This window comes from Strix uralensis, chromosome 3, assembly GCF_047716275.1.
Source record: "Strix uralensis isolate ZFMK-TIS-50842 chromosome 3, bStrUra1, whole genome shotgun sequence".
Taxonomy (NCBI): Eukaryota; Metazoa; Chordata; class Aves; order Strigiformes; family Strigidae; genus Strix; species Strix uralensis.
Window position 1 is genome coordinate 60,750,793 of NC_133974.1, and position 24,577 is coordinate 60,775,369.

Here is a 24,577-nt window from a genome sequence, read left to right on the forward strand (position 1 = left end):
TTATAGTTACAGACCTACATTTTACATGTAGTTTTAAGTTAAGTCCTACAGATGTAAAGCTTGGGGCCAACTGTGAAAGAAACCCAAACTCCAACCTTGCAATTTTTGTCAACTTCATGATTTTGAAGATCCTAAAGAATTTTTTTTAAATACAAGGTTAATATTCCCTGTTGATGGGGAAAGTCAAAGAGACTCTAGTGGTCTTGAGACTAAGGTACAAGATTTGCTATTGGGAAAAGGCGGCTTTAATCCTGGAAACTCTCTGCCTGGAAAACTAAGACTTGAACAAACTGTATTGTAAGGCAGTAACTGTTTTGTGGTGGTTTTTTCCTGCTTGTCTGCATCACCATATGGATGACTTCAATTCAACAGCAACATACACTGTGATATGATTCTGACAGCTGGGATAATGGAAAAAGTCAATGTTTACTTATTGGCAGAAGAAAATTTTACCTTTCCTGCCAACTGGGGCAATAAAATAAATTTGTTTTGTATGCTGTGTGGAATTTTTTACTGCCACTAAATGAAAGCAAAACAATCAGGATCTCTCCCTGGGAGTTCACAGACAGAATGGGTACAGATCCAGTGAAAGTTAAAGACTGAGAGAACTGAGAAAGGGTAGTCTCCCTCCACTTCTCCTCAGCATCCTTCAACTTTCTGTCAACTTTCTGTCTTTTAAGGAAAATGGGATTGTTCTCATGACTAACCAACACAATCCTCCCAAAACTACTAAGTAACAGTTTCCTAGACAGAAGTTGCTACATATCTAGATTATGTAAGTCAAATATAGACATGATACGAGGTACGGTAGGTGGATTTTCAGATGACAATGCAGGCCTCAACACTTTGTTCTGCATCTACAGTGACTAGAGATCAGTTTAGCTACAGTGCAGCAGGACTGCAAGTGTAGATTGCTGAGATAGACATGAACCTCAAGAGTTTCCATCCAGCCAAAATGCAAAACCACTTGCAAACCCAAAACAAGGCTTTAGAGTTCTGTCAAGCAACTTACCTTTTGTACAACACCAGAAGAACTGCAACTGCATTTCAGAGGAGTCAAAGTGAATGTCATTTTGTCTCACTGACACCATCTTGGGCATGGCTCTTACACTCTTCACCTAGCTGTAGGACTGCCAGGTGCCAGGGCCAGGGCATGAGGGAGGCTGCACATTGCCAGAGGACTCCTTGGCCAGCCCAACTGGCTGTCAGGCTGCTCTGCACTGTTAGCATGCTTAAAACACCTGTAGCACAAGGGACAGGCTTGTGTCATGGACTGTAAAAACTATATATCTATATACATAATTTTTAAAAAGAAATAATTCTGGAAAACTTGTGTATCTTAGTCTTCAGTGATGGTAAAAAATCTAGCACTGTAATGAAAATGGTAGTGTAAGATGCTCTACAACAGCTTAAGAGGAAAGGAATGCAGGGAGCAATAAGCAACAGGGATTCATGGAACAAATGTGTCACTGAAACAAAATCAGGATTTGTGTTTAGTATATTTACACTTTGGAACTCAACCCTCAGCCCCTCCTCGGGCTGTCAGCACGAAAGAGCCAAGGTACACTTCCCTTGAGGGGCACACGGCCGACCTTATACCTTCTCTGTTCGGTACAGAGGGTTTGCTGAAGGTGCAGGAGTGTAGAAAGGCGGGGTGTGATACCACACGTCATCCACTCCTTTAGCGCTAGTGTAATTTGCAGCAATTCTGAGGGTCTCCACACTTCTCAAACTGCTTTGATATAAGCTGACTCAAAACCACAGCAGAAGTAAAGTGTTCTTCTCCCCTCTCTCCTTAATGGCATCAAGTGCAGCAAGGATTGAGCTCTTGATGAATATAAGACATTGGCACATCTGCAAAGGTTTATATAGTATCACATACATTTGAAGAAGCAGAAAAAATGCTTTATAAATAGTAACACTGAAACATGGATTAATAGTTCTCCATGTCAAAGCATCAGCAAAATATTAATGGCGAGACTATAGACACTTAACAGGGGAAGTGGTGTCTTTTAAGGATTAGTCTGGTGAATCTTTACTTTTCAATCCACTGTATTAATTAATAATTTAGTGGCAAGCATCAGACATAAATTCCAGATTGATGACACTGTAGACAACAGTAAAAATAAACAAGGAGAAACATAGGAGGGAACAGAATTCTGAAGCAAGCAGAGGTAGAACAGATATAAATGAGGTGGTTTCAATTGTAACAGACATGTATAAACAAATATGCATACAGGAAGCCATCATTGGAATAGATGCGATGTTTTCCTGCCAAAACCAGAAACACCATAAATAATACCCATTCTGACTGAAATAAGAGCTGGCAAAAAGGATTGATAATAGTGTAGTTAACATTTTAGAAGGTATAATCTTTCTAGAACTTAAGCAGATCATTTCTGATCCCCTTATTCCAATCTATTCAATTAGATACCTCTGTGCTCCTTATTTCTTTAGTCCAGTAAGGTGCAATGCATTTAATTCTTTGGTTAGTAGCTTTGGCACTGATATTCCCCTTAACTGCCGCACTTGCTCCATAACTCACGGAGTGTAAAATAAAATCTTGCATTCACTAGTGCATTTTCTCAGTTGACCTGCAGCTGCAGTTAACAGTCACAAACCCATCCAAACCCAGCCACGGACTTCTTTTTTACCAAGTACAGTTTTCCAGGGTGCTGCTTCTCTTACAAAGCTGTGTGCATTGAGAGTAGCTTTGCTTGAACTCTTTAGATCCCTTAAGAGCCCAGGCCTGCTTTCCTTTTTTAGGTCAGATTCCAGCAGGAATTTGGCCTCAATAGCTTCCACAGGATCAAGGTCTGGTTCAGTAAAGGATTAAGCCTATTGTTGCTGAACACACAGTGCCAGTGAGGGACCTTTCCTTTTTTCTAATCTCTATTCTTTGACTCAACCTCACACAGACCTCTTTAAATAGCAGTATAGGTTGCCACATAAATGTTTGTCCTTGGATGCAATCACATCACATTGGTTAAAACCAGTGCTAATTACGGGTAGGCTCTTCTAGACTTTTAGAAAAACTCAGTGGTTTAACCGACTGCACTTGTTTTAGTATTGCTGAGTATATTTAGAATTTAGTATTCTTATGTTTTTATCTTTTATGTTCTCAGATGTTTGTGATTTCTGGGTGTTAAAATATGAAAGAGCGGCCAACAATACCTCTAGGTCTATCAAGCCCTTGGCTAGACAGTTTGCACCTTCAGTCACGTTGAAACATTCAGTTTACTGCTTCTGTGCAATGAGTAGCTGGACACAGCCCCTCCACCCCCACCTAAACGAGTATCATTTCAGCTTAAATGATGTCATTATCGTTTCCCACTCTGGTTTATCCAAGAATTAATACAGCAGACTCTTCAATTGTTTCTGACAAGAGCAGGCAACACAAGTCTCCTCCCTGCCGGCCATCTCGAAGGCAGCAGCTCAGCTGTGGGACACTCCGGCCCCCTGCAGTTCCCTGGCTCCTGCCCGGCTCCCTCTCCACCTCTGGCGGACCACCAAGGCAGCCAGACCTCCACCAGCCGCCCGGAGGTGGCCGGCAGCGCGCAGTGGCACAGGCCACTGGCCCGGTCAAGCTGGAGCTGTGACTTTGCCCAATTTTGCCAAGCCGTTGTCATTTCCAGGCAGCCGAGCTGCCGAACGGGCTCCCGGCAAGACCAGCAGCCCTTCACGCCTCCGGCCGCAGCTACTCCCTGGCCTCAGCCGGGGGGACGGGCCAACCGCCACCTGCCCTCAGGTTCACCAAGGACGCCACCAGCCCGGGTCACCGATGCCGTGACTCGCGGACGATGAGCGTGCCTGCCTTAGCTGGGCAAGGGAACGGCAAGTGGGCCTAACCCGCGCGGCGAGGCACCCCCGGCGCCCCCACAGGCCTCACCACAGGCCACCCGAAGGGGTCACGGCCCCCAGGAGCAGCCTGGCCGCCATCGGCGCAGGCCCGGCCGCCATCGGCGCAGGCCCCGCCGCCATGGCGGCACCGCCCCGGGCACGGGGCGGGGCAGCGTCACGCTGCAGCGTCACGCGCGCGCAGCCGGTTCCCCCCCACTCCCCGTGTCCCTCCCCCTCCGCGGCGTCAACAGTGGCGCGTTCGCCCGCCCCCCCTTCCTCCTCCCCCGTCCTGCGCGTGACGTCGGCGCGTCCCGCTGTCCCGGCGGCGGGGCCGGAGGAGGCGGCAGGTGACGGCGGGAGCGGCGGGAGCCGGCCGGCCCGGCGGGTGAGTGACTGAGTGACTGACTGACTGACTGAGCGAGTCCCTGGGCGGAGGAAAGCCGCCACCAACGGCCGCTCCAGCAGCGCCCCTCTTCCGCGCCCGCCTGGGGCCGGGGCCGGCGCTGCCCCCCCCGCCGCCGGTGGCGGGGAGCGGCCGGGCGGGCTGGAGCAGGAGCCGAGGCCTCGCCGCGGGGGGGTACCCTGAACAAAAGGCCGGCGAGCGACGCGATGCGGTGGGGGCCCGCCGCGGCGCCCCGTCCGCGCTGAGGGGCGGCCGCCCCGGCGGGCAGCCGTGCCCGGTATTGTTTTGGCGGGGGCGGGGGAGGAGATCACCCGCCCCGCCCCGCCCGCGGGGTCACGTGACGGCGGGGGGGCCGTGGCGGCGCAGGGCCGCTGCCGGCCGCCCCGTCTGCCCCGCCGGGGAGGCCCGAGACCTCCCCAGCCCCCGGCGCTGAAGGGCTGGGAGAGCCGGAGCGGGCTCCGCTCAGCCCGCGCCCCGCCGGCGGCGGCGAGCCTGCCGGTCCTTCCTGTAGGCCCCCGGAGGGTCCCCTTAGCCGGGCCGGGGCCCTCCTGCTGCCGGCGCGTCGGTGCCGCGGTTCGCCTCGGAGGGAGGCGGCGTCCCCGCCGCAGCCGGTGTGAGCGGGGTGCGGGCTGTGTGCCGGGTCGGGGCCCCGCTCGCCAGGTGTCGGTTCGTTGGGTAGTAAAATAGGTCAGGAGCATGAGCCGTAGCGGCGTCACGCGTGGCAGAATCCCCTGACCTAGCGAGCGCAGCGCTTTAATTCTTAGTCCGATGTGCAGCGCTTCAGAGAATTCTGTGCGGCGTGTTGTCACTCGCCTTTCAAAATGTCCCCGCCGTGGCCGGCTTGCCTCGATTACTGTAACGAGCTGCGTGAACCTGGAAGGGGAGTCGCACGAACAGCCATAGGAGCACTGTACACAGCATGGGGAAAAAAGTAACTGGTGTTTTTAATGGTAGTGCTTTTGTTTCTTTGTGCGTGAGGGTCTCGGCTCAACTCTTTGGATTGCATCCCTTCAGAATGTTAAAATGGGATGTGAAAATAGGTCCGGCTTTTGGTGCAGTACATATTCCCACCGCTGAAAAATTATTGTAATTGTATTGAAAAATTTGTAAATACGACTATTTCATACAAACGAGATGATCAGAATGGTGAAATAGTTAAAACCAAATACTAGTGTGAGCTTTTAAGTGTTAGTATAACTCCTGTGATAGAAACTTAGAAATACTGTAGGTTTTGTTACTGGTGGTCCAGTATGCAGGTATACGTTGAATAATTACAAGGAGGAGTAGGGAGAAGAGCTTTAAAACATTTTGCGTTTGTCAGATTTGTAATGCTAAAAATACAGTCCTGCCACTTTATTAGCTGCTGCCTCTGGACAGTGGGCTACTTAAAAAACAGTTCCTAAAGCATCTCTAAAAACGCACCACCAAAAAGTTACCATTTGTATTGGTATTGAAGAGACAGTGAAATCTGAATATTGATTTGGTCATTTTGAGTAAATATTGAATGTTTGCAAGAACTTGCTTTATAGTCTTGTGTGGCTAATACTGTGGTTTTTTTCCAAGAGAATCAAAGTAGCAATTGTTTAAATTGCTATAATGCAGAATCTGTGCTGAGTGAAAGAAAAAGTTTTGTTCTTGTTTCCTTTCAAAGTATACTGCATCAATTTAGATGTAATTGACTTGTTTATTTAGAGAGTTGGAACTGCAGTATTTTTACAGGCTATTGAACAGTGGACTCCTGGAATTGGTGGGGGGAAAGTCTTTTTGTTGAAATTCATTTTTTTTTTTTCTCTTCTGTGCATGTTAATCAAGTCTATATATACATGAGATGTTTCTGAAGCATTGTTCAGATGAACCTGTTTCTGCTTTGTTTTCTACATAATTTTATTTGAGTGAGAAATTAACATTTTGCTCTGTTACGTGAATTGAAATAGGGTATATGCTCAAAATTCAAATTCAGTGATCCAGTTGTATCATAGGAGAAGAACCTCATTTTGAATGAATATGTAGCAGTTCAATACCAAAATGGTTGACTGTTCTACCTTGACTGTTCTTCTGTGATTCAGTTCCAAATGTACATACAAGGGTTGATTTTTTTATTAATGTGTAATAGCAAAGGCTAAGGAATGAAAGGCAACTTGAAGCCTCATCACAGTCAGCAGTTCCTGAAGATATTCTGAGTTTAAGAAACAGATACACAAAAGGTGGTAAGGACAGGAAGCAGCGAGGTTATTTATCTGTTGTGCTATCCAGTGCCCAGGGACAATTTAAAAAATACCTGATAGGCTCGGTACCTTGAGCTGATGCTGTGTTGACAGTAGCAGACCTTCAGACAGGAGTGTGATTTTTCCTATTTTAAAAACCAGCCACCTTCCTCCTTCCCACAGTGTTTCAGTTGTGGTAACTTGTAGGGAAGGGCAGAAATCTGGGGTTCTTTTTCCCCTCCTGTCCCCCTCCAATAATTGAGTTATGAGTTAGGGATCTTGATGGAAAAATCCAGGTATTTAATAACAGAAGAGCATTTACTCTTTTGAAGTAATGCTGTAGCTGTTGAGTTTTCAACCTGTGAGCAGGGGGGAACGATGCATTTGTGATAGCTACTGCAGAGTAATCTGTACAGAGTTGCAGAATTTGTAAGATCATCTGTCATTTGAAGTAGGGCTCTAATAGTCTTTGGCTGGTTTGGTTAGAAGCTGGTGTTAGTTGAATTTGCCAATGGTTTATGCTTGTTTGTTTTTATAAGCTTTTACTTACAGAAGAGATTTCTTAAGACTGTATATAACACTTCATCGACATTTAGGAGCTGGCTTCTTAAATATGTAATTTTCTGGGATTTTTTTATTGTTGCTGGCTTTTTCCAAAGAAGCAGAGAAGTGGAAAAAATTGTGTTGGGCCTGATATTTTACTGGGAATCCAATGGGCACAGTTGACTGAACTAACAAGAAATTACTTCATTCCATCTTGGTCTAGTAAAATCTTGAAATTTTTCTTAAGGAGAATCTGAATTTTTGGGAGATCAGTCTGGTAGGAAGTCCACCACTTCAACAACTTAAAGTTGCATGAAAGAAGCAGATGTGACTTCTCCCAGCAAGCATCCTGAGAGACTTCCAAGGGGGCAAAGAGAGCGGTTAAATGCTGTCTGAGCCACAGTTTGGGAGGGGATGTTACCCAGTTTAAATTCTTGCTCCTGATCACTGGGATTGGCCTTCATCTGTTGCATCTTGAATGAAAGTTTCAGAATCAGTGTGTGGTAGGATGTATGGATTTAGTGAGTGTGCAGAAGGAAGGGATACTTGCAGGTTGCCACAGATAGCATAACTCCTCATACCACGTGCTTTTCTAGTATAGAAAATTAATTGCTAAGTGTAGAACCCAGCTCTTACCCACTTGTCTTTAAAGGAGGAGTCATTGTCCAGAAAAGGGTGTGTATGTGTAACCACAAGTGTCTTTTATCCTGTTTAGTAAAATTTTCAAGACTGGCTTATTAAATAAATAACAATGTCATGAAATGTAGAGGTTACCTGAAGTCAGTTTGTGAACTAGTTCTTTTTAAGAGCTATGCAGCAATTAGAAAGTTGCTTTACCGTAATCCTATAATTATGCCCTAAGTGGATTCTTCTAGGTATAATTACATACCTTGAAAATGTGCATGCATTTTTATTTCCTAAGAAATCTGCCAGAACTGACCCAACCTTTTTCTTCCATCTTCACATAACATTTGGTTTTATGATGTACCTCTAATAGTGGATTGCGAGAGGTAGTAGATAAAAGGCTTCAAGTGATACCTACAGAAGTAACAGAAAGCCGGCTCCCAAGATGGACTGAACACCACACCCACGGCATCAAGCTTGTTGCAACTGTCTCTTTGATCACAGTAAACATAGTATCTTGTCTGAGTGGATTAGTAGAGCCAGAATTTTAATGCTATTGCAGCTCTTGCTTTCAGATTGATGTGTGAAGAAAGGGGAAGCTGCTAGAACGATAAGGGGAGAAAAGGTGTGGATAGGCTTGTTAATTTTTGCATTTTTCCTTAGGAGCTCTTGCTAAAAATAGCTGCACGGAATGTTACATTGAGCTCAGCTATAAAGAAAATAACATAGTTGAGTAACGTGTCTTATACTGAAGTCATCTGAACATTTCACTGATGTTATTAATGATAAATGTTCGATCATTTGATGAAGGACTGCAGCACAGAATACTGTAATACTAAATGCTCCATATTCTTTCAGGGACTTAGGACTCCTTGACTTTGCTTGACTGTACGTGTCTTATCTGCACTGTATTTATACTGAAATGATTCTTTTCTTGAGTAAATTGAAATATAAGACATGATGTTCTCATGTCTGCTTCATATCATTCCTATATGTAAGGTTTTGCAGCCACTGGAAATTGTAGTTCAAAATGCTTAAGAATCATCTTGAAAGCTACAGCCCAGGAGGAAGGTGGCTCATCAGTCTTTTTACAGTGGATTCCCAAATACTTTCTGTAGCTAAGGGTGGCTCTTTCAGGTCAAGACCTTCCTGCTTAGGGTGCATGAATGTGACAGTGAAACTTTGATTGTCCCCCAGCCATCTCTGGGTTTGCAGATTCCTACTTCCCTACTGTAGAGTTATTTAGGTTATTTGTTAGACACTGGTTTCCAGTGATTATTATGTATTTGTGAAATGACTTAGCTCAGATTCTGGTTGGTGACCTATGCAAAATGTATTGTGACTGACATTATCTGCTATCTTGGATATTACCTCAGAGGTGTGAAGGCTGAGTTGCATCCTTGTCCTCTTTTTCAGAGATTGCATGCATTCATTCCGTGAATGAACCTTGGAGCCCTTCAGCAACTTATAAAGAAATAAAGAATATCCTCATTAATCCTTTTTTTGTTTACCTTGTTAAGTATCAAATCCAGGTCATAGAGTTTGTTTATAAGCTACTATGTGAAAATACACATGTAGATTTATAAAGGAAAAAAGTGCTGAACGCTTCTGAGGTTCATTCACAAAATGAATACACGTGATTTCTGAAAAAGGGGACAAGGATGCAAATCTCTGAGCTACAGACTGCTTGAAGTATGGAGAGGACCTAGGGGGAGTCAGCTGTTTGCATGCACTGTGTTCTCCTCAAGCATCTGGTACTAGCCCCTGCTAAGAGACAAGATACAAGCCTAGGTAGTCCTTTGGAACGATATGATATGGATATTTTTATAAACAGGTTTAGGAAGGCCTTGTGGCTTTTTAAACTCTCTGAATGTAAGGAGTCATTTATTAGAGGTTAAATTTGCATAAACATAACATGCTCCTAACTTTGGTCTTGTTTCTCCTTTTGTGTACATGGTTACTTTATGGAAATGAGCCATTAACTTATTATAGTTAAAGATAATTGCCTTTTATAATACTTTAGAAAAAGATAATTTGCTTAAGTCAGACATAAAAAAAAATGACATCAAAACTGTGGGCCAGAATTGATTATTGCAAAAAAATAAAGCAGAAGTCTGATTATATTTTTATTGAAAATAGGCTGCTGTGGGTAAATGAAAGCATGATAATTTCTTTTCTGTAACAGGACCACGACATTGTATTTTGCTTGCTTATACCTCTGTACAATGTTGTAATGCTGATATTATTTGCTTTCCATTAGTTTGCAGAGAAGCTGAAACACTGTAGTGTACCATTGGGCGGGACAAGTAAGGAATGAGCCAGCCTTGGGAAAGAGGACCTGCCATCCTAGCTGGAGACATCTGAAGAGAGGACATTTTAGTCTTGTGGCATGCTTCAGTAGAAATTATTCAGAAAAAGTAAGCTGTTGTTTTGTTAATGGACTTGTATATTTCAGCTCCTTGACAGACTGCTTAGTTGCAGTTAGAATTTGACCTGGAGTTTAAAAAATTGCTGTTTTGAGGTGGCTTTGTGGGAATTTACTTTTTCTTCCAATAGTCATAGAAGGCCTGGGGTCTTCTCATACAGGTTTTATACATCACCCCTTCCATACTTTGTGTGTTGATGAGGACGCTCTAGGCTGTTTACCCTAAGCTTACAAATTAAACATATGTTTTAATATTAAAAAATTTTAAAAACCCACAAAAGGATAATAGGTGGGATCTGGCAAGATTGTGGACTAGCGCCTTCTCAGTTGGCTTTAGGCTGTATTTATGTTAAAATGCAGTGTTCAGATGCTTATTGTTCCCTTATTTACACCTGAATCAAGGATCGAAGTACTTCAAATAAAATTATTTTTAGAACTTGTCCTTGAGTTTGATTAATTTTTAGCCTCACTATTCAATAATGTAATTTTCCCTGTTGCCAGAACTGACTTAAGGGAACCGAGCCCTGCACAAACAGAACTTTACTGTTTGATAACAGTTCTAATATGAAGTCTGTTTTCATTAAATCTTGTATATTAATCTTAATTTCAGGAAAAATATTCTGTGTTTAGTTTTGTTTAGCTCTTAATATCATGAGGTTGCAATGAAAGTGCCTCCACAGTCATAACGTAGGAGAATAGCAGTCCTAGATGTAATCCTTCAGAAAGGAGGAAAAACCTCTTCAATAAAAATCTACATGTACATCCTCATGCCAGCGTATAAACAAACTATAACCTAGATTTGATACTTAAAAAGGTAAAAAAAAAAAGATTATTTAGGATCTTCCTTATAAAACAAAAAGTGAGACAGCATCAGTTTAGTTGATACGAATCTTCAAGTGCGTAATTGTCCTGCATTCTGAGCACATGCAACTGCAGTTGTGCTTATCTTTTAAAGAGTTTCATGTTGCTGGGTAGTGCTTGCTTAGAGATAAGGCTTTACTCTTCCAGCTGTATTCATTTTACACATAACATTTTCCTCTGAGTCATTAAAAATGACACAGGAATTTCAGGATAAGACATTTTCTCCTTTCTTCTCATATCCTGCATTATTGTCTTTATCTAGTAAGGAATCAAAGAACCCTCAAATTAATGGGTGACTTATAGAGCACAGTTGAAATGTTAGAATTTTCGTGCTTTCAGTGAACTGGTGAGAACTTTCACTCTACTTTTAATTTACTAATAAGTTAGCTCCTGGTATCAGAATTTGATTTGTCAAAATGCATTGCATTTTTAATCCCAGCATTGCATTTTAATCCCCTCCAAAATCTTAAATATGATATGCAACCTCTAGATAAGTAACTTTTATACAGCTTGTTTTTTCTTTGACTCTGAAAAGGATAACCTTACAAAGTCTATTCAGGGAGAAGCAGCTTTTTGTAAAACTGTATCGTGGAAGTAGAAAAATCTCTGCTGCTGTGCCTTTTCGCACAGTAGTATCTCATTATGGAAGCACTTGAAAATTCAGATCCTTTACCTCAGCCATGGTTAGTGCAAATTAATCAATACATGCATTTCTCTTCCAGCTCTTCAGTTGAGAGATACTGATTGGGCTGTATTCGTGGGTATTCTGAAATCTCAGTAGCTTTTATTCCCCCACTTTTTCTAATAAGTTTCTCATTATAAACCCCTAGTTGCAGTGTAAAATTCTATCGCAAAATATAACCTCAAAAGTGTGAGGCTCCCAGAAAGCAACTTGTTCACAACATCGTTAGCATGGATCTCGCAGATAGATCTGTACTGTATAGTAAAAAGACAGTTACCAGGTGGTAGGTAATGCTGTGTCTGTATCTGGTATGCTGATTTAAGAACTAGTATGCAGATTTGTCTTTAATCTCAGAGAAGGAAATTCAGATATGAAACTGAGACACAGGTGGATACAATTATGTGCTACTTCAGGAAAAAATATTTGAGCTGTAGGGCTTTTAAAAGAATGATTTGATAAAAAATGGATTAAAGAGGCATTGGTCTTTCGAGAGGAAATTATAGTGATAAAAGGGAACAGGCAGCATGCAGAAATACATTTTTAAGTAAATAGCGCTTAATACATTATTGTAAAGATAAATACAGATACTGAAGCATAAATCTTCTTTTTTAATCCCAGCAAGAATTCGTAAGATGTTTAAAGTAGTGGAGGCTTTTACAGTAACTAGGCATTTTCTCTTGAGGTATACACATTTCTAGCAGAATGTGTTAACGCTAGAACAGGCTGTCCAGGAGGCTGTGGTATCTCCAACCTTGCAGGTTTCAAAAAAACTCAACTAGACAGAGCCATGGCTGATCTGATTCAGTATTGGTGGTAGTGCCACGTAGAGCAGGAGACTGGACTACGTGACCTCTAAAAGTCCCTTTTGGCCCACATGCCTGTGATAGTTTTGCATGAACTATTCCTAGCTGCTTGTACAACGAAGACTAGTTTCACTGAAAGGCTGTTTTGCTCAATATCAGCCTCAAAGTTTCTCAGGGATTTAAATGAAAAAAGGCACCTTTTTAGGCCCCATCCCCCAAAACCCATTCTTGTCCCTCATTTGCTATCTGGTGTTTGGTTTTGATGGCTAATAAATAAGAACATAAAAGGAAAATTACCATGAAACAGACTGTGAAAGATTGTCATGGCAAAAATGTAGTTGAGAAGGCATTTGCATATTTAGGCAAGAATTCTTCAACTACTGAAATCCTACACAGTGCCAAAGTGACACAGTTTTGCATTCCCTGCTCTCTTACAGTTGGTTACAAAATCATCTTTAATGACAGAAATAAGATATGGCCAGAGAAGGTAGAGGCAATGACTTCACAAAGGATTCGAATCATGGTTGTGTGTCTTCTGTGATACACTGCTCCTTCTGCTGGGCTGCAGCCATTCTGTCTGAGATGCACTCAGCTCTATCAGGGAGTTCACTCAATGTTTAGGAAAAATGAATCCAGGGTATCTTTTGAAAAAGCCACCTCAGTTTTCAAATCTGGTTCTTTCCGCAGCCTTATGGTTGTTGTGAGCCCACTTTGAGGGGTGGTGTACTGTGGTGCATGGGGACTAAGAAACAGAGTGGGGGAATATTTCAGCCGGCAGCTGTTGCCAGGCATGTTTTCTACTGTGGAAACCTAGTCTGAGGTACTGTTCAGGCAAGCCCTTAATCAAACAGATGATCACCAGTACTGTGAAGAGAGATTATTTTAAGTAAGTTCAGTGTTTGCACCTAGATCACCTCTTGAGGAAAGAACCATACTTCTTTAAATTTCCTGACTAGGCTTCAAAGTAACTGGCTGACTGGAGGTTCATTAATCAACACTACTTCAGAGAAAGAATGTAGGAAACTCCAAAATTTGTTTTCTAACTTGGCATGATTATGTGCTGAAAACAAAACAGATAAAGATTGGTGATTAGCAAAAGAAATTCTCCCAGTACTCCATTTAGTTTGTCAGCTCAGGAAATAGAATGTTAACCTGTCAGTTTTTGAGCTGAGCTTCATAAATGATCCCTTACCTTAATTTAAGGTAAGCATCTCATTCTGTGGATATTGAGGTCAAAGGTGATGTAAAGTGCCAGTTTAAGTTGACAAAATAAAACTGATTTAAATCTATCTTTGATTCTCTGCAGGATGGCTGGCTGTGGAGAAATAGATCATTCAATCAACATGCTTCCCACAAATAGGAAGACGAATGAGTCGTGTGCTAATGCAGCACCTTCCCTGACAGTCCCCGAATGTGCTATTTGTCTGCAAACATGTGTCCATCCAGTAAGTCTGCCTTGTAAACACGTTTTCTGCTATCTGTGTGTGAAGGGAGCTTCTTGGCTTGGGAAACGATGTGCGCTCTGCCGGCAGGAGATTCCAGAGGATTTTCTTGACAAGCCAACCTTATTGTCACCAGAAGAACTCAAAGCGGCAAGCAGAGGCAACGGAGAATATGCTTGGTACTATGAAGGTAGAAATGGTTGGTGGCAGTATGATGAACGTACCAGCAGAGAGCTGGAAGATGCTTTTTCCAAGGGCAAAAAGAGCACTGAAATGCTAATCGCTGGGTTTTTATACGTAGCAGATCTGGAAAATATGGTTCAGTATAGGAGAAACGAGCACGGACGCCGCAGGAAAATAAAACGGGACATAATAGATATACCAAAGAAGGGAGTGGCTGGGCTGAGGTTGGACTGTGACGCTAACACTGTCAACCTGGCAAGAGAGAGCTCCGCGGACGGTGCAGACAGCACACCAACTCCGGGGGCGGCAGCTGTGCAGCCTCTAGCATCCATTTCTGCTAGGCCCCTGCCGTCACTAGATGGTCAGCTGGTGAGTCCTTCAACGCCGTCACCAGATGCAAGCAATTCTCTAGAGAACTCTTTTGCCCACTTACAAATAAATGGAGACAGTATGGCTGAAAGGAGTCACAGGGGAGAGGGAGAAGAAGACCACGAGTCGTCATCTTCTGGTAGGGTGCCAGCCCCTGACACCTCTGTTGAGGAGACCGAATCGGATGCTAGCAGCGATAGCGAGGACGTGTCTGCCCACCTTCAGCAACGCCTGTCCTCTGCCCAGCAGAGACACTTGAACGCAAACGCAAGCCAGTCAGGAGCGGATAGACCAGTGGCAGGGGGCGGGGTGGTAAACACAAGCGTGAGATCTAGAAGGCCAGATGGACAGTGCACAGTCACTGAAGTTTAAATCTAGAGCCATGCGATTAAAAACTCAGTCCTGTATTTGTAAATTTTCTGTCCACATTGGCATTGCACTCAAACCTAGCAGTGTGTTTGGTGGGAGGGCAGGGTGAAGGGGAGAAACAGATTTGGCCTGTTTAACTTAAGTCTCTTAACATGTCTCATGGAAGACTCTAACTGTAGGCAACTGGGTTGTCCTGTTAATGGTTTGAAAGCCGCTTAGCAATGCCCAGTTTTCTTGAAAATGTCTCGTGTTTATTTTGTAGCATTTTCCCCTTGGAGATACTCGATCCCTTTTTGGCCAATGTATATCTACTGTACAACTTGAATTGTCTTCATTATCTGACTGTTGCATTAAGTGTCTTACTACTTTCTGCATGGATTGATGTATGAAAAGAACACTAAAGCAATGTGGGAGCAGGCAAGATGTTGGGTGTGAGCAGGATGCTTAATTTAATGTGAGAAAATAGATGTGAGTTTGGAGTTAAAATGTGTTTTTACTAGACAAGAGCAATCATTTACCTTCCTTCAATGGAAATGTAAAAATGCTGTTAAGTTTTGTTGCAAATTCTTACCTATACACTCTTCATGGCGTTTTCACTGGCTTTGCCATCTAGTCCTTGTAGTTTTGTTTTTGAGGTCTTTCTTGATCTGTCTTGTTTTTGTTACGGAATTTATAATTTAATAAAACTACATTTTATCAGTAACAATCTCAGCTATGTCTCCAGTTTAATTGAACTTCACTGGAGGAACTTTAAAGAAAACTGTCATAAAACAGCTTCTTGTGTTTGCTAAAAGAGAGGACTGGCTCTGAGTGGTATCTTGACGTTCTTGTATCCCTGACTTGGCTGTGTCTCAAACACAACACTCCGAGTATGTCTTCCTGCTGAAAAATCACGCGTTGCAGGCTTAATGCTCTCTGAGTCTTGACGCTCACTTCTCATCTGAAGAGCTGATCAACTCACTTCATTGTTATGGTGGGCAGAAGTATCACATACAGCCTTACTTTAACAGCAGAAATTTTGAAATAAGAGATCTTACCCCTGTACTCGCACTGGTGAGGCTGAACCTCAATTACTGTGTTCAGTTTTGGGCCCCTCACTACAAAAACGACATTGAATTACTCAAGCGTGTCCAGAGAAGGGCAACAAGGCTGGTGAAGAGTCTGGAGCACAGGTCTTATGAGGAGCGGCTGAGGGAACTGGGGTTGTTTAGTCTGGAGAAGAGGAGGCTGAGGGGAGAACTCATCGCCCTCTACAACTACCTGAAAGGAGGTTGCAGAGAGCTGGGGATGAGTCTCTTTAACCAAGTAACAAGCGATAGGACAAGAGGGAATGGCCTCAAGTTGCACCAGGGAAGGTTTAGACTGGATATTAGGAAGCATTTCTTTACAGAACGGGTTGTTAGGCGTTGGAATGGGCTGCCCAGGGAGGTGGTGGAGTCCCCATCCCTGGAGGTGTTCAAGAGTCACACACAGAATCACGTAGGTTAGAAAGGACCTTGAAGATCATCTAGTCCAACTGTTAACCTAGCACTGACAGATCCCAACTACACCATATCCCTCAGGGCTATGTCAACCTGAATGGGCTGCCCAGGGAGGTGGTAGAGTCCCCATCCCTGGAGGTGTTCAAGAGGCGGGTTGACATAGCGCTGAGGGATATGGTGTAGTTGGGATCTGTCAGTGCTAGGTTAACAGTTGGGCTAGATGATCTTCAAGGTCCTTTCCAACCTAAATGATTCTGTGATTCTGTAAGTTAGCAAACTTGACCCTGCAACAAAACATGGATGTTAAGGACTACAGTGCTGTTTATCTGTTCTTCATATCAAAACAAGTGGCAGCACAGAAAAGGTAGTTTTGTGCTTGTATTAGCAATCTAGAGAAGGTTTAAAAAGCACAGCTTGTATTTTCTGTCTATGGCAGTTTTACATTTTTTCAAATTGCAAAACAGCATTAGTTGATTCTGGACTCAATCTTTAAAATAAAGCTAATTAAACTCCAGTTCTTAGTACATGTATCCCTGAATAGAAAGGGACAGTAGCTGATACATAGGTACTACATATCTTCAGACAAAAGTTACTATAGGCAAATAACCACTTGAAGGGAATTAAAAGGGCTGATTTTTAAAAATGGTAGATTTATACTTCTAAAATACTCTCCTTACTGTAATGATGGCTGATGTGTCTAATCTTGGGCAAAGCTGTGCCAGCCCTCCAGTTTGTTTCTTCTGCCCCCAGATGAGATCAGTGGGTCAGTGAACAAAGGAAAGTGCAGAGGAATCTAGGATGGAATATGGACAATTTTCTTCTTTCTCAACTAGCAATGGATGTTCCTGATCACAGATTTTTACTATCATCTTCCAGTTCTGTAAGGAAATAAGCCAATAACATGGAATTCAGAAGGAAATAGGAGGGAATGCTTTTTCTCCTATTTGTTAGTTGCCAGCTGTATTATTTCTCTGTTTTGAGCGAGTTAGCACACAGTGACTGTAATCAAAGTCTGACTTTGTTCTGCAAAAACCTTCAGTAAGAACACTTCTGCTATGTGCACACATTTTACTTCATGTGAGGATATCTACTGGTAAGAAAGTTAGAAGCAAAAAACAAGAACTGGACTAGCTATATACTTAATTTCAGGATTTTCAGCCCAAACAGTCTACAAATAATTTTATTGGTGATTATCCTTTGGGGTGCTTGACCGAAGTAGAGAGTCAGACCTCTGTTCAACTGAACACCCATGATGCTACTGTTGGCTCCTGCTGGCTGACTGCAGCTGTGAAGTACTAAAATTAGTTAAAGTAAGGCTGGTGAGAACATAATAGCCAATCATCAGAGTGGCAAATGCACTCCCTAGATCCAGCTAGGAAAAAGGAGCAACTGGTAATTCTCATCTTCTATTTAAACCATTACCTTCAGTAGGAGATACATTCTCAATTTTTGCTAAGCCACAGCCACACTGCATTATGTGGTTTTCTATAACTCCATGCATTAAGTGATTTTCAACTTGTACAGCATAGCTATAGAAATGCATACTGGAGTAGAATGGAAAGGAAAAAGGAAATTAAAATACTAAAAAATCTACCGCATCTCTTCATTCCCAGGAAAACACATAACCACATATACAGGAATCCTGTATCACAGTAAAAAAAAAACCCACACACATAGTGAATCAGGAATTCAGCAAGAACACCTAGTTTACCTAGACTGCCCATTTGGTAAGTATATTTCTGTCAGCAGCAAATATGATAAAGTACCTGTATTGCTAAAATTGATCTCCAGTATCCAACCTTGAAATGCTTGGTGCAGAATCCACACCCCCATTAAGCACTCGGGCTGTCCCAGTACACAGAGGCAAGGGAACAAGACAGGATTTCACAATGTAATAGGAAACCTAGTTTGCTGAGGAGGGAGCTGGCAAACTAGCCCTAGGAAATAAAAAAGCTAGCACACCGTTTAATTAGGAGACTGGGAGTATCAACTCTGAGGTTTCTAATTTATTTTCTGCATTTAGTGCTTGTTTGGTTTTAGGCTGTTTCTGAAGGGGAACAAAAGCAAGACATGAAGCTTGTAGTCTTTCTAAAAATATAAGTGCTTATCAGCTGCTGGTTACAGGCATTTGTCACTTTAAGATGATAAGCAAGTATTCTATGAAATAAAGCATTTAGGTTTGAAATTAGTAAAACGTACTGGGAAAATGAAATTAGTAAAAATTCCATTTAATCTCACTCAGTCCAGAGCTCTTCTGCTAGCACTCATAGTAATTTAGTTAGGCTGGTTTTCATACGAAGGGCTGTACTTGCTTTTAAAACAGAAAAGAAGACAGAATATGGTATTGGGCTGTTCACAAAATCCTTGATCAAAGCAAACACCTGTAATTACCTGCCGATTCTCCTGTAGCTGTTTGGTATATTTGTGATTCCAACAAAATGAGTTTCTGTAACCTTTTCTGAAACTTTTCTGAAATTGTCTTACTCAGTACAAGTAAATTATTTGTCCTGTTCCTAGAAGCAAACGTTGGCCTTTGATACAAATCAGAGAGGATGGCTGGCAAAGTGCATTTGCTGAAATGAGAAGTAAGCTCACTGTCTACAAATCAAAGTGGAAAGAGGTCCCCAATAGGTGTACATACTGAGTTTCACTTACTAGCAGCACAGATCTAGTTCAAAATGTCCAAATAAAACAGATTCTGCTTTTCTGCTACAATTTCCTTCCTTTCAAATTTATATCACCAGTCCACACAATACACTAATGAGCCTTACAGCCTGGCACCTGAAAAATAAAATTTAAAAAAAATTGAAGGGTCTTGCTCAGGTTCTAAGCAATTTTCACACCCATTTTAAAAACATAATCACAGTATTAGTAATGGAAAATTTATTCTTGTTACTAGCAAAGACATAACCGGTTGCCCTTTAAAGCACTTTTTTTTTTACTTACAACAATGTGATGTGCTATTGCTTCAAAAAGTTGGATGAGTATGGACTAGAGCATGCTCTGAAGGTTCAGTGATGGTGGCAGTCTGCAATCCCTCATAAGTCTTGAAGAACTTCGTGAAAAGCAGAACAGTTTCATTACTAAACAATCAAGTACTGCCTGACTATTAAAACATCCATACTTCAGAAGTCATGGGTTTGAAGTCCTTTAGAGCATGGGCAAGAATCCAGCTGCACAGGGGACTAACAACTGGGCTACTGGATAAAAAGGGGCGGTGGGAAAAAGAGGTACAAACCAGAAGACTACTCCCTCCCCATGTTCCCATTCTTGTTTCTTCTCTAACCTGGAAGTAAAAATTGAACTTTGTTTTTGGGGAAGAGAGATTTGAAATCTTCCTCCAGTAGCAGCTTCAGGTGTGAAGGCAAACAGGCAGCATCAACAGAGCAGAGTAAGTTCTTTATCCTCCCTGAGGTGCCAGCTCAAAACACATCCCTTTCTTCAGCATTTCCTTTGGTTGCTTCAGGCTGTACACACTCCCAGCTGTGAAAGCCATATAGTAAAATACCCCCAGCAGAGCACAGCATCTGCTCAAAAGCTGCAGAATCCTAACAGGCAATCCAGGCCTAATTCCCATCATTGATCTGTCCCAAGATCCTCAAACATACATAGTTACCTCGCTGTCTAAAGCTCAGAAATCCTGCCACAATGTAGAAATCATGATATCCATCCAAGGAATCACCTCCTTTTCCTAAGGCAGCTTATTCCATGTACTTAGAGTTAGTTATGCCTGGTCAGAGCGAGAAGCCATGTTAATACCATGTAGCCCAAAGTTTTCTCCTTAACATGCTCCCCTGAGCTCAGATCTCAGCCCCTGCTGGATTTAGAGACAAGTTCATCCTAACCAACAGTAAAGGAAACCCTCGGTCATGGAGATGTCTGCATGGTTTTGTTCTCACAGATGTTCCATTTGGAGAATCATCTGCCAAAGCAGGGACTTGGTATCAGTTTCTAATTTCTAAAGGGAAAACCCTCCTCACTGAGTTATCTAATTACTTGCACAGTCACCAGCATGAAGTGGAGACCAAGTTCCAAATCTTCCGGTCAGCCCAAATATGCCCTACCAGAGAAATACTCTGAAGTAAGATGTAGACAGATCCACACGCAAGTCTTTCCAGAATGCTGAAGTACTCAGACCACCCAGTCTGTCAAGGACATCCCATGTGGGGGCATGACACATCATGGCCTTCCAAAATTTCAACTAGATTCTGTGTAAAGAATCAGGTCAGCAGTTTTGTGTGTGCTCAGCAGCACAGGTCCAGGCTATGGGAACGTGCAGATGCATATTTAGGTAGTTGGTTCCTGGGGCAATGAGAAGCTACCTAAATGCATTTAAAGACCTGAATCAGTGTCAGTGAATGAGGGCTACAAGCTCCTCTGAGTTAGAGCTTCTCCTGTAAAAATCACCATTAAAATTTAAGTATCCTTGGATACTTTCTCAACAATTATGCAAAGAACTGACTGAAGATGAAAAAATAAAAAATTATCATCTCACCGGCTATCATCCCTTCAAAGCTGCTTAAAGACACGGGTCTCATGTTGGGGAATTAATATTTTGCAGCTTTAGATGCACCTGTTCTGCAAATAAATAAACCTCGTATCTTTCAATATGAGGTTTATTTCCATTTCCATACCAGTTAGAAAAACAAAATTAACTGCAAAGAAAATAATCTTCAGCCTCATTCCAAAAGAATTATAGTTCTATTCTCAGCACAGTATTTACCTTTACATACTAATTTCACTGATCTCCATTCAGTGGGTGATTAGGACAGTAAAGAATCTGCCGGTGATTTCTCTGTGGTTGCACACCAAATATGTCTGCCTGACGTGAACGACAGGAATGTTAATGCCAGTTTAAATGAACGAGTCCTTAAATGATTCGGTTTAATGCCTGCTTTAGTGAAAGCTTTGTTTGCAAAAAGGTCAAGAACATTTCTTATGCACTGTCATTTATGTTTTGGTCTTCTAACCAATGCCTGCAAATTGGCAGGCCCACCCCATACAGTTCCAAAAACGTCCTTCTCTGTCCTTAGGGCAGCTTCTACTGGTAGCTCTCTTCCCGCTGTCACCACCTTTTTCACAGCCTGAATCACACTGGCTGGACCCTCTGTGTACTGACTCAGCCAGGCTTGGGCTTCTTCTAATGCTCTGGTTTCATCTGAAGACGACAATGTCTCCTCTGAGAGCCCAAGGTGCAAAGCCCTCTCGGGGTCCACCCTGGCAGCCCCGCTCAGCAGCTGGAGGGCAGCCCCGCCGCCGACGATCCGCACCAGCCGAGCAGCTCCTCCCCAGCCTGGCACCAGACCCATGTGCTTGTGGACAAACCGAATTTCACTCTCAGGCGTCATCAACCTGTCAATGAAGAACAAAGATGCAGAGGTCAATCCATGCCTCAACTTCCGTTTCCAGCTCGCCAGCACTCAGTTTTCTATTTTCTCCTCCCCTCTGCTTCCAAAGGCTGATACAACGGACAGCATGCTGATTACAGTCAGAGCTGGAATATCTTAATTTTTACATCACCCTGTACCTTAGCTGCAGCTTTTGGCTCTTCACAAAATGAGATACATAGGCTACCACAAGTAAAGATGCTTAGTGCCCACACTGATACCTGTAGTCAGTTCTAAAAAGTGTTTGAAAACAGAATTGCAGATGGATGGGATGTTACACTTATTCACAGTACCAACACTGCCTTGTTAATTCATGCCTAAAACAACAGGGTTTTGGGTAAAAACCAAGCAAACTAATGCACAAAATATATTTCTTAAGAGGATGAATTGTGGTCTTAGTACTGATCTGCACTGGGGAGGTTCTCTCAGCACCCTGGTTCTTGATTACAGCACAGTTGTTTGGGTTTGGTTTTTTTTGTTCCTACTTTAGAGGGTCCACGTGAGTTTGATTTCTAACTGCTCACTACAGCAAGGGAAGTCAGGATGGATGCTTGACTTGTGGCTCACAACGTGCGATAGAATTGCTTTCTATTTATGCTTACAGCATGTAATAGAATTGGTTCCCTCCAGAAAGTAGAGTCACATTCCTCTTTTCAAAGATTTCACATCTTTGCTTCTTTTCTACAGTCTGTCACCTCCCTTATTTAAGAACTCACCCTAGGGCTGATTAAGCTATCTCCCTGGAGGAATTCTGCTGCAATGGATTGTACTGTCTCCACATAGTGTTCACACTGACACACATTAGGGTAGTGGAAAAAGCCTCTAAGAAATAGGAACATATAGAAAAGATGTACAGAAACAGAGTAGTACTTGCTCTTTCTTAAGATGATGTTCTGCAATGTGGTTGCTTGCTGCTGTTTATAAGACAAGGGATGTAAATTACACTTGTGAAGTAGATTAGCTTCTACTTCAAGCACTAATTGGCTTTCTGAAGATAAAACATGTAATACTAAGATCTACACACAAGTCTGTTTCCTAACAATGCAGTTTTCCATAATGAAAATGCCAACATGAACAGCTTTAAAGTGGAAACAAAAAGAAAACCTTTAAAAATGCAACTACTTCTAGGAACTCACAGTTCCTGAATCAGCTTAGTTATTGTTAATTGTAAGTTTGCTTGGTTGCTTTTTTCTTAACCAGAGCACCATCAGCATTCATGCCATACTATAAAGCACCAGGGCTGAAGAGCTTACGGTTTATCCCAGACCCAACACAATGCACAAAGGCAACAGCTGACGTGCCAGATTGCATGAAAGCCTTTTTGTAGAGATAGTGGAGGAAGGTTGTGTGACAAAAGGAAGAGAGCAGAGTATTGCAGGGGAGGAAAGGCTTTTAGCTAACATTAGCAAGTGCTTCCCAAACCCAGCAAATTCCAGGGAGCTCAGGCCTCTCCTCTCTGAAAGGAAGGTTCTGCAAGTATTCCAAAACTCCTTTACTGGTTCAGCTTACTTTGCAATTTGCTGACACCCAGTTTACCACTGGGAAAAGCAATAATGAAAACATTAAGGGTTTAATTCTAGCTGTGCTGAGCGACGTGAAGCACTAAAAAAAAGAAGTGGTCATACACAGCTAGGCATCTGATGCTAGACAATCTGTAGACAGTCTTATAAGACAGCCACCGCTGGTCAGCAAGACAATGTTGTGTTTGCATGTTGACTGTCCCAGACACCTGAGTTCAGGCCTTAAGGACAGGCATTTCTGTGAACATCTTGAGGGCAGTGTATGGACTCATCTGGGAAGTTGGGTCAACATACTCTGAAGTTCGCACGCAAGTAAAATTTTACATTAGAAGCACAGCCAATCCATCAATGTCAACAAGAAAAAAGTTGAAAACTTTTAGTATGTGGGAAAGGCTCTGTTACCCTGCACAGTCTTCATCTCCTTCTGAGAAAATGGAACCAAACATGATGAAAGGGAAATAAATGACTGACAGATAAATCAAAAGAGAGATTGAGGCTGCAGCTTCCAGGATCTCACTAGGATTCACCTCTCCCTACAGTGCTCCTTTGTATAAGCTTCACAGAAAATACTGAGATAAGTGGTGGTCAGTATAAGGTGTAAAAGTAGTCTTGGACTGCCTTCAGGCTTAAAGATATCTGTGTTTTTTCAGACTCTTCAACTATGAATCCCTTCCTGAAGTCACACCATTTCTTACAGAAAACACCCATCACACTCTGTTAGGTACACCACTCATTTTCAGTCCCCATACCCAAGGAAGCAACGGAGACCTGAGATCAGATCTGAAGAGATGTGTGCTGCTGCCAAGCTAGACTGACATCAGCCTCTGAACATCGCCAGCTGCAGTCTCACAGAAATACTTCTCATTTTATGAAAGAAATCGAGTCTACCTTCTGAGGCATGACAGATCTGATCTTCCATTAGATGAATTTATGTAAGAAAAGTACATCAAGCATTACTAAACATAAAGAGGCAGACATTAAAAAGCTGAAAAGACCAAAGTATTAATCTATTCCCGAGCTGTTTATACCTTACTCACCTAGTACTGGCCCTGCCTGAGACAGAATAGTAGATGAATACTAAATGAACCTTGATTTGACTCCGTATGCCTGTTCTTGTCTTCCAGGTCAAGGGAATTAAAATCTGGGTCTCCTGTACCTCAGGGGAAGGTCATACCACTAGGCTCCTAGATACATGCCCTCCCTGCCCTAAAAAAAGAAGAAAATCTGTTGCATGACAATACTGAAAAAAAAAAAAATTAAATGTAATTAACGTACAAAGTAACTGAAGACCTTACAAGCAGAGAAACATCCTTCAGAAATGTGAAGGGTAGCAAAATCCTCACAACTTAAACTGGAAATAAGAGGTTAAGGTGATATAAGCACCAAAGTGCAGCTGAAACGTTCTTTAAGAACACTGTATTTCTATGTTACAAGGACTACA

The 24,577-nt window shown here is 42.5% G+C and overlaps 2 protein-coding genes across 11 annotated transcripts in view; one reads left to right on the top strand and one right to left on the bottom strand.

Moving 5' to 3' along the window:
• The first annotated feature begins 4,076 nt into the window (after positions 1 to 4,076).
• On the top strand, positions 4,077 to 15,459 carry RNF146 (ring finger protein 146). Of its 3 annotated transcripts, none has more exons than XM_074862447.1 (3): positions 4,077 to 4,225; positions 9,875 to 10,031; positions 13,692 to 15,459. In XM_074862447.1, the coding sequence occupies exon 3, from the start codon at positions 13,693 to 13,695 to the stop codon at positions 14,749 to 14,751; it is 1,059 nt and encodes a 352-aa protein (XP_074718548.1). In that variant the 5' UTR covers positions 4,077 to 4,225; positions 9,875 to 10,031; position 13,692; the 3' UTR covers positions 14,752 to 15,459. The 3 variants fall into 3 exon arrangements, with proteins under 3 accessions (XP_074718548.1, XP_074718550.1, XP_074718549.1); XM_074862448.1 differs by lacking the exon at positions 4,077 to 4,225 and adding an exon at positions 4,689 to 5,193; XM_074862449.1 differs by lacking the exon at positions 9,875 to 10,031 and having other exon boundaries at positions 4,131 to 4,225.
• A 5,648-nt stretch (positions 15,460 to 21,107) lies between these two features.
• ECHDC1 (ethylmalonyl-CoA decarboxylase 1) overlaps positions 21,108 to 24,577 on the bottom strand; it is a 38,524-nt gene continuing 35,054 nt past the window's right edge. For all 8 annotated transcript variants that reach the window (XM_074862451.1, XM_074862450.1, XM_074862452.1 and 5 more), the window contains one exon: positions 21,108 to 21,581. In XM_074862451.1, the coding sequence (XP_074718552.1) occupies positions 21,176 to 21,581 (406 nt within the window). In that variant the 3' untranslated portion in view covers positions 21,108 to 21,175. The remainder of the gene's footprint in view (positions 21,582 to 24,577) is intronic.

Excerpts from the sequence above, each read along its gene's own strand:
- RNF146 (XM_074862447.1), top strand. The coding sequence starts at position 13,693 with ATGGCTGGCTGTGGAGAAATAGATCATTCAATCAACATGCTTCCCACA.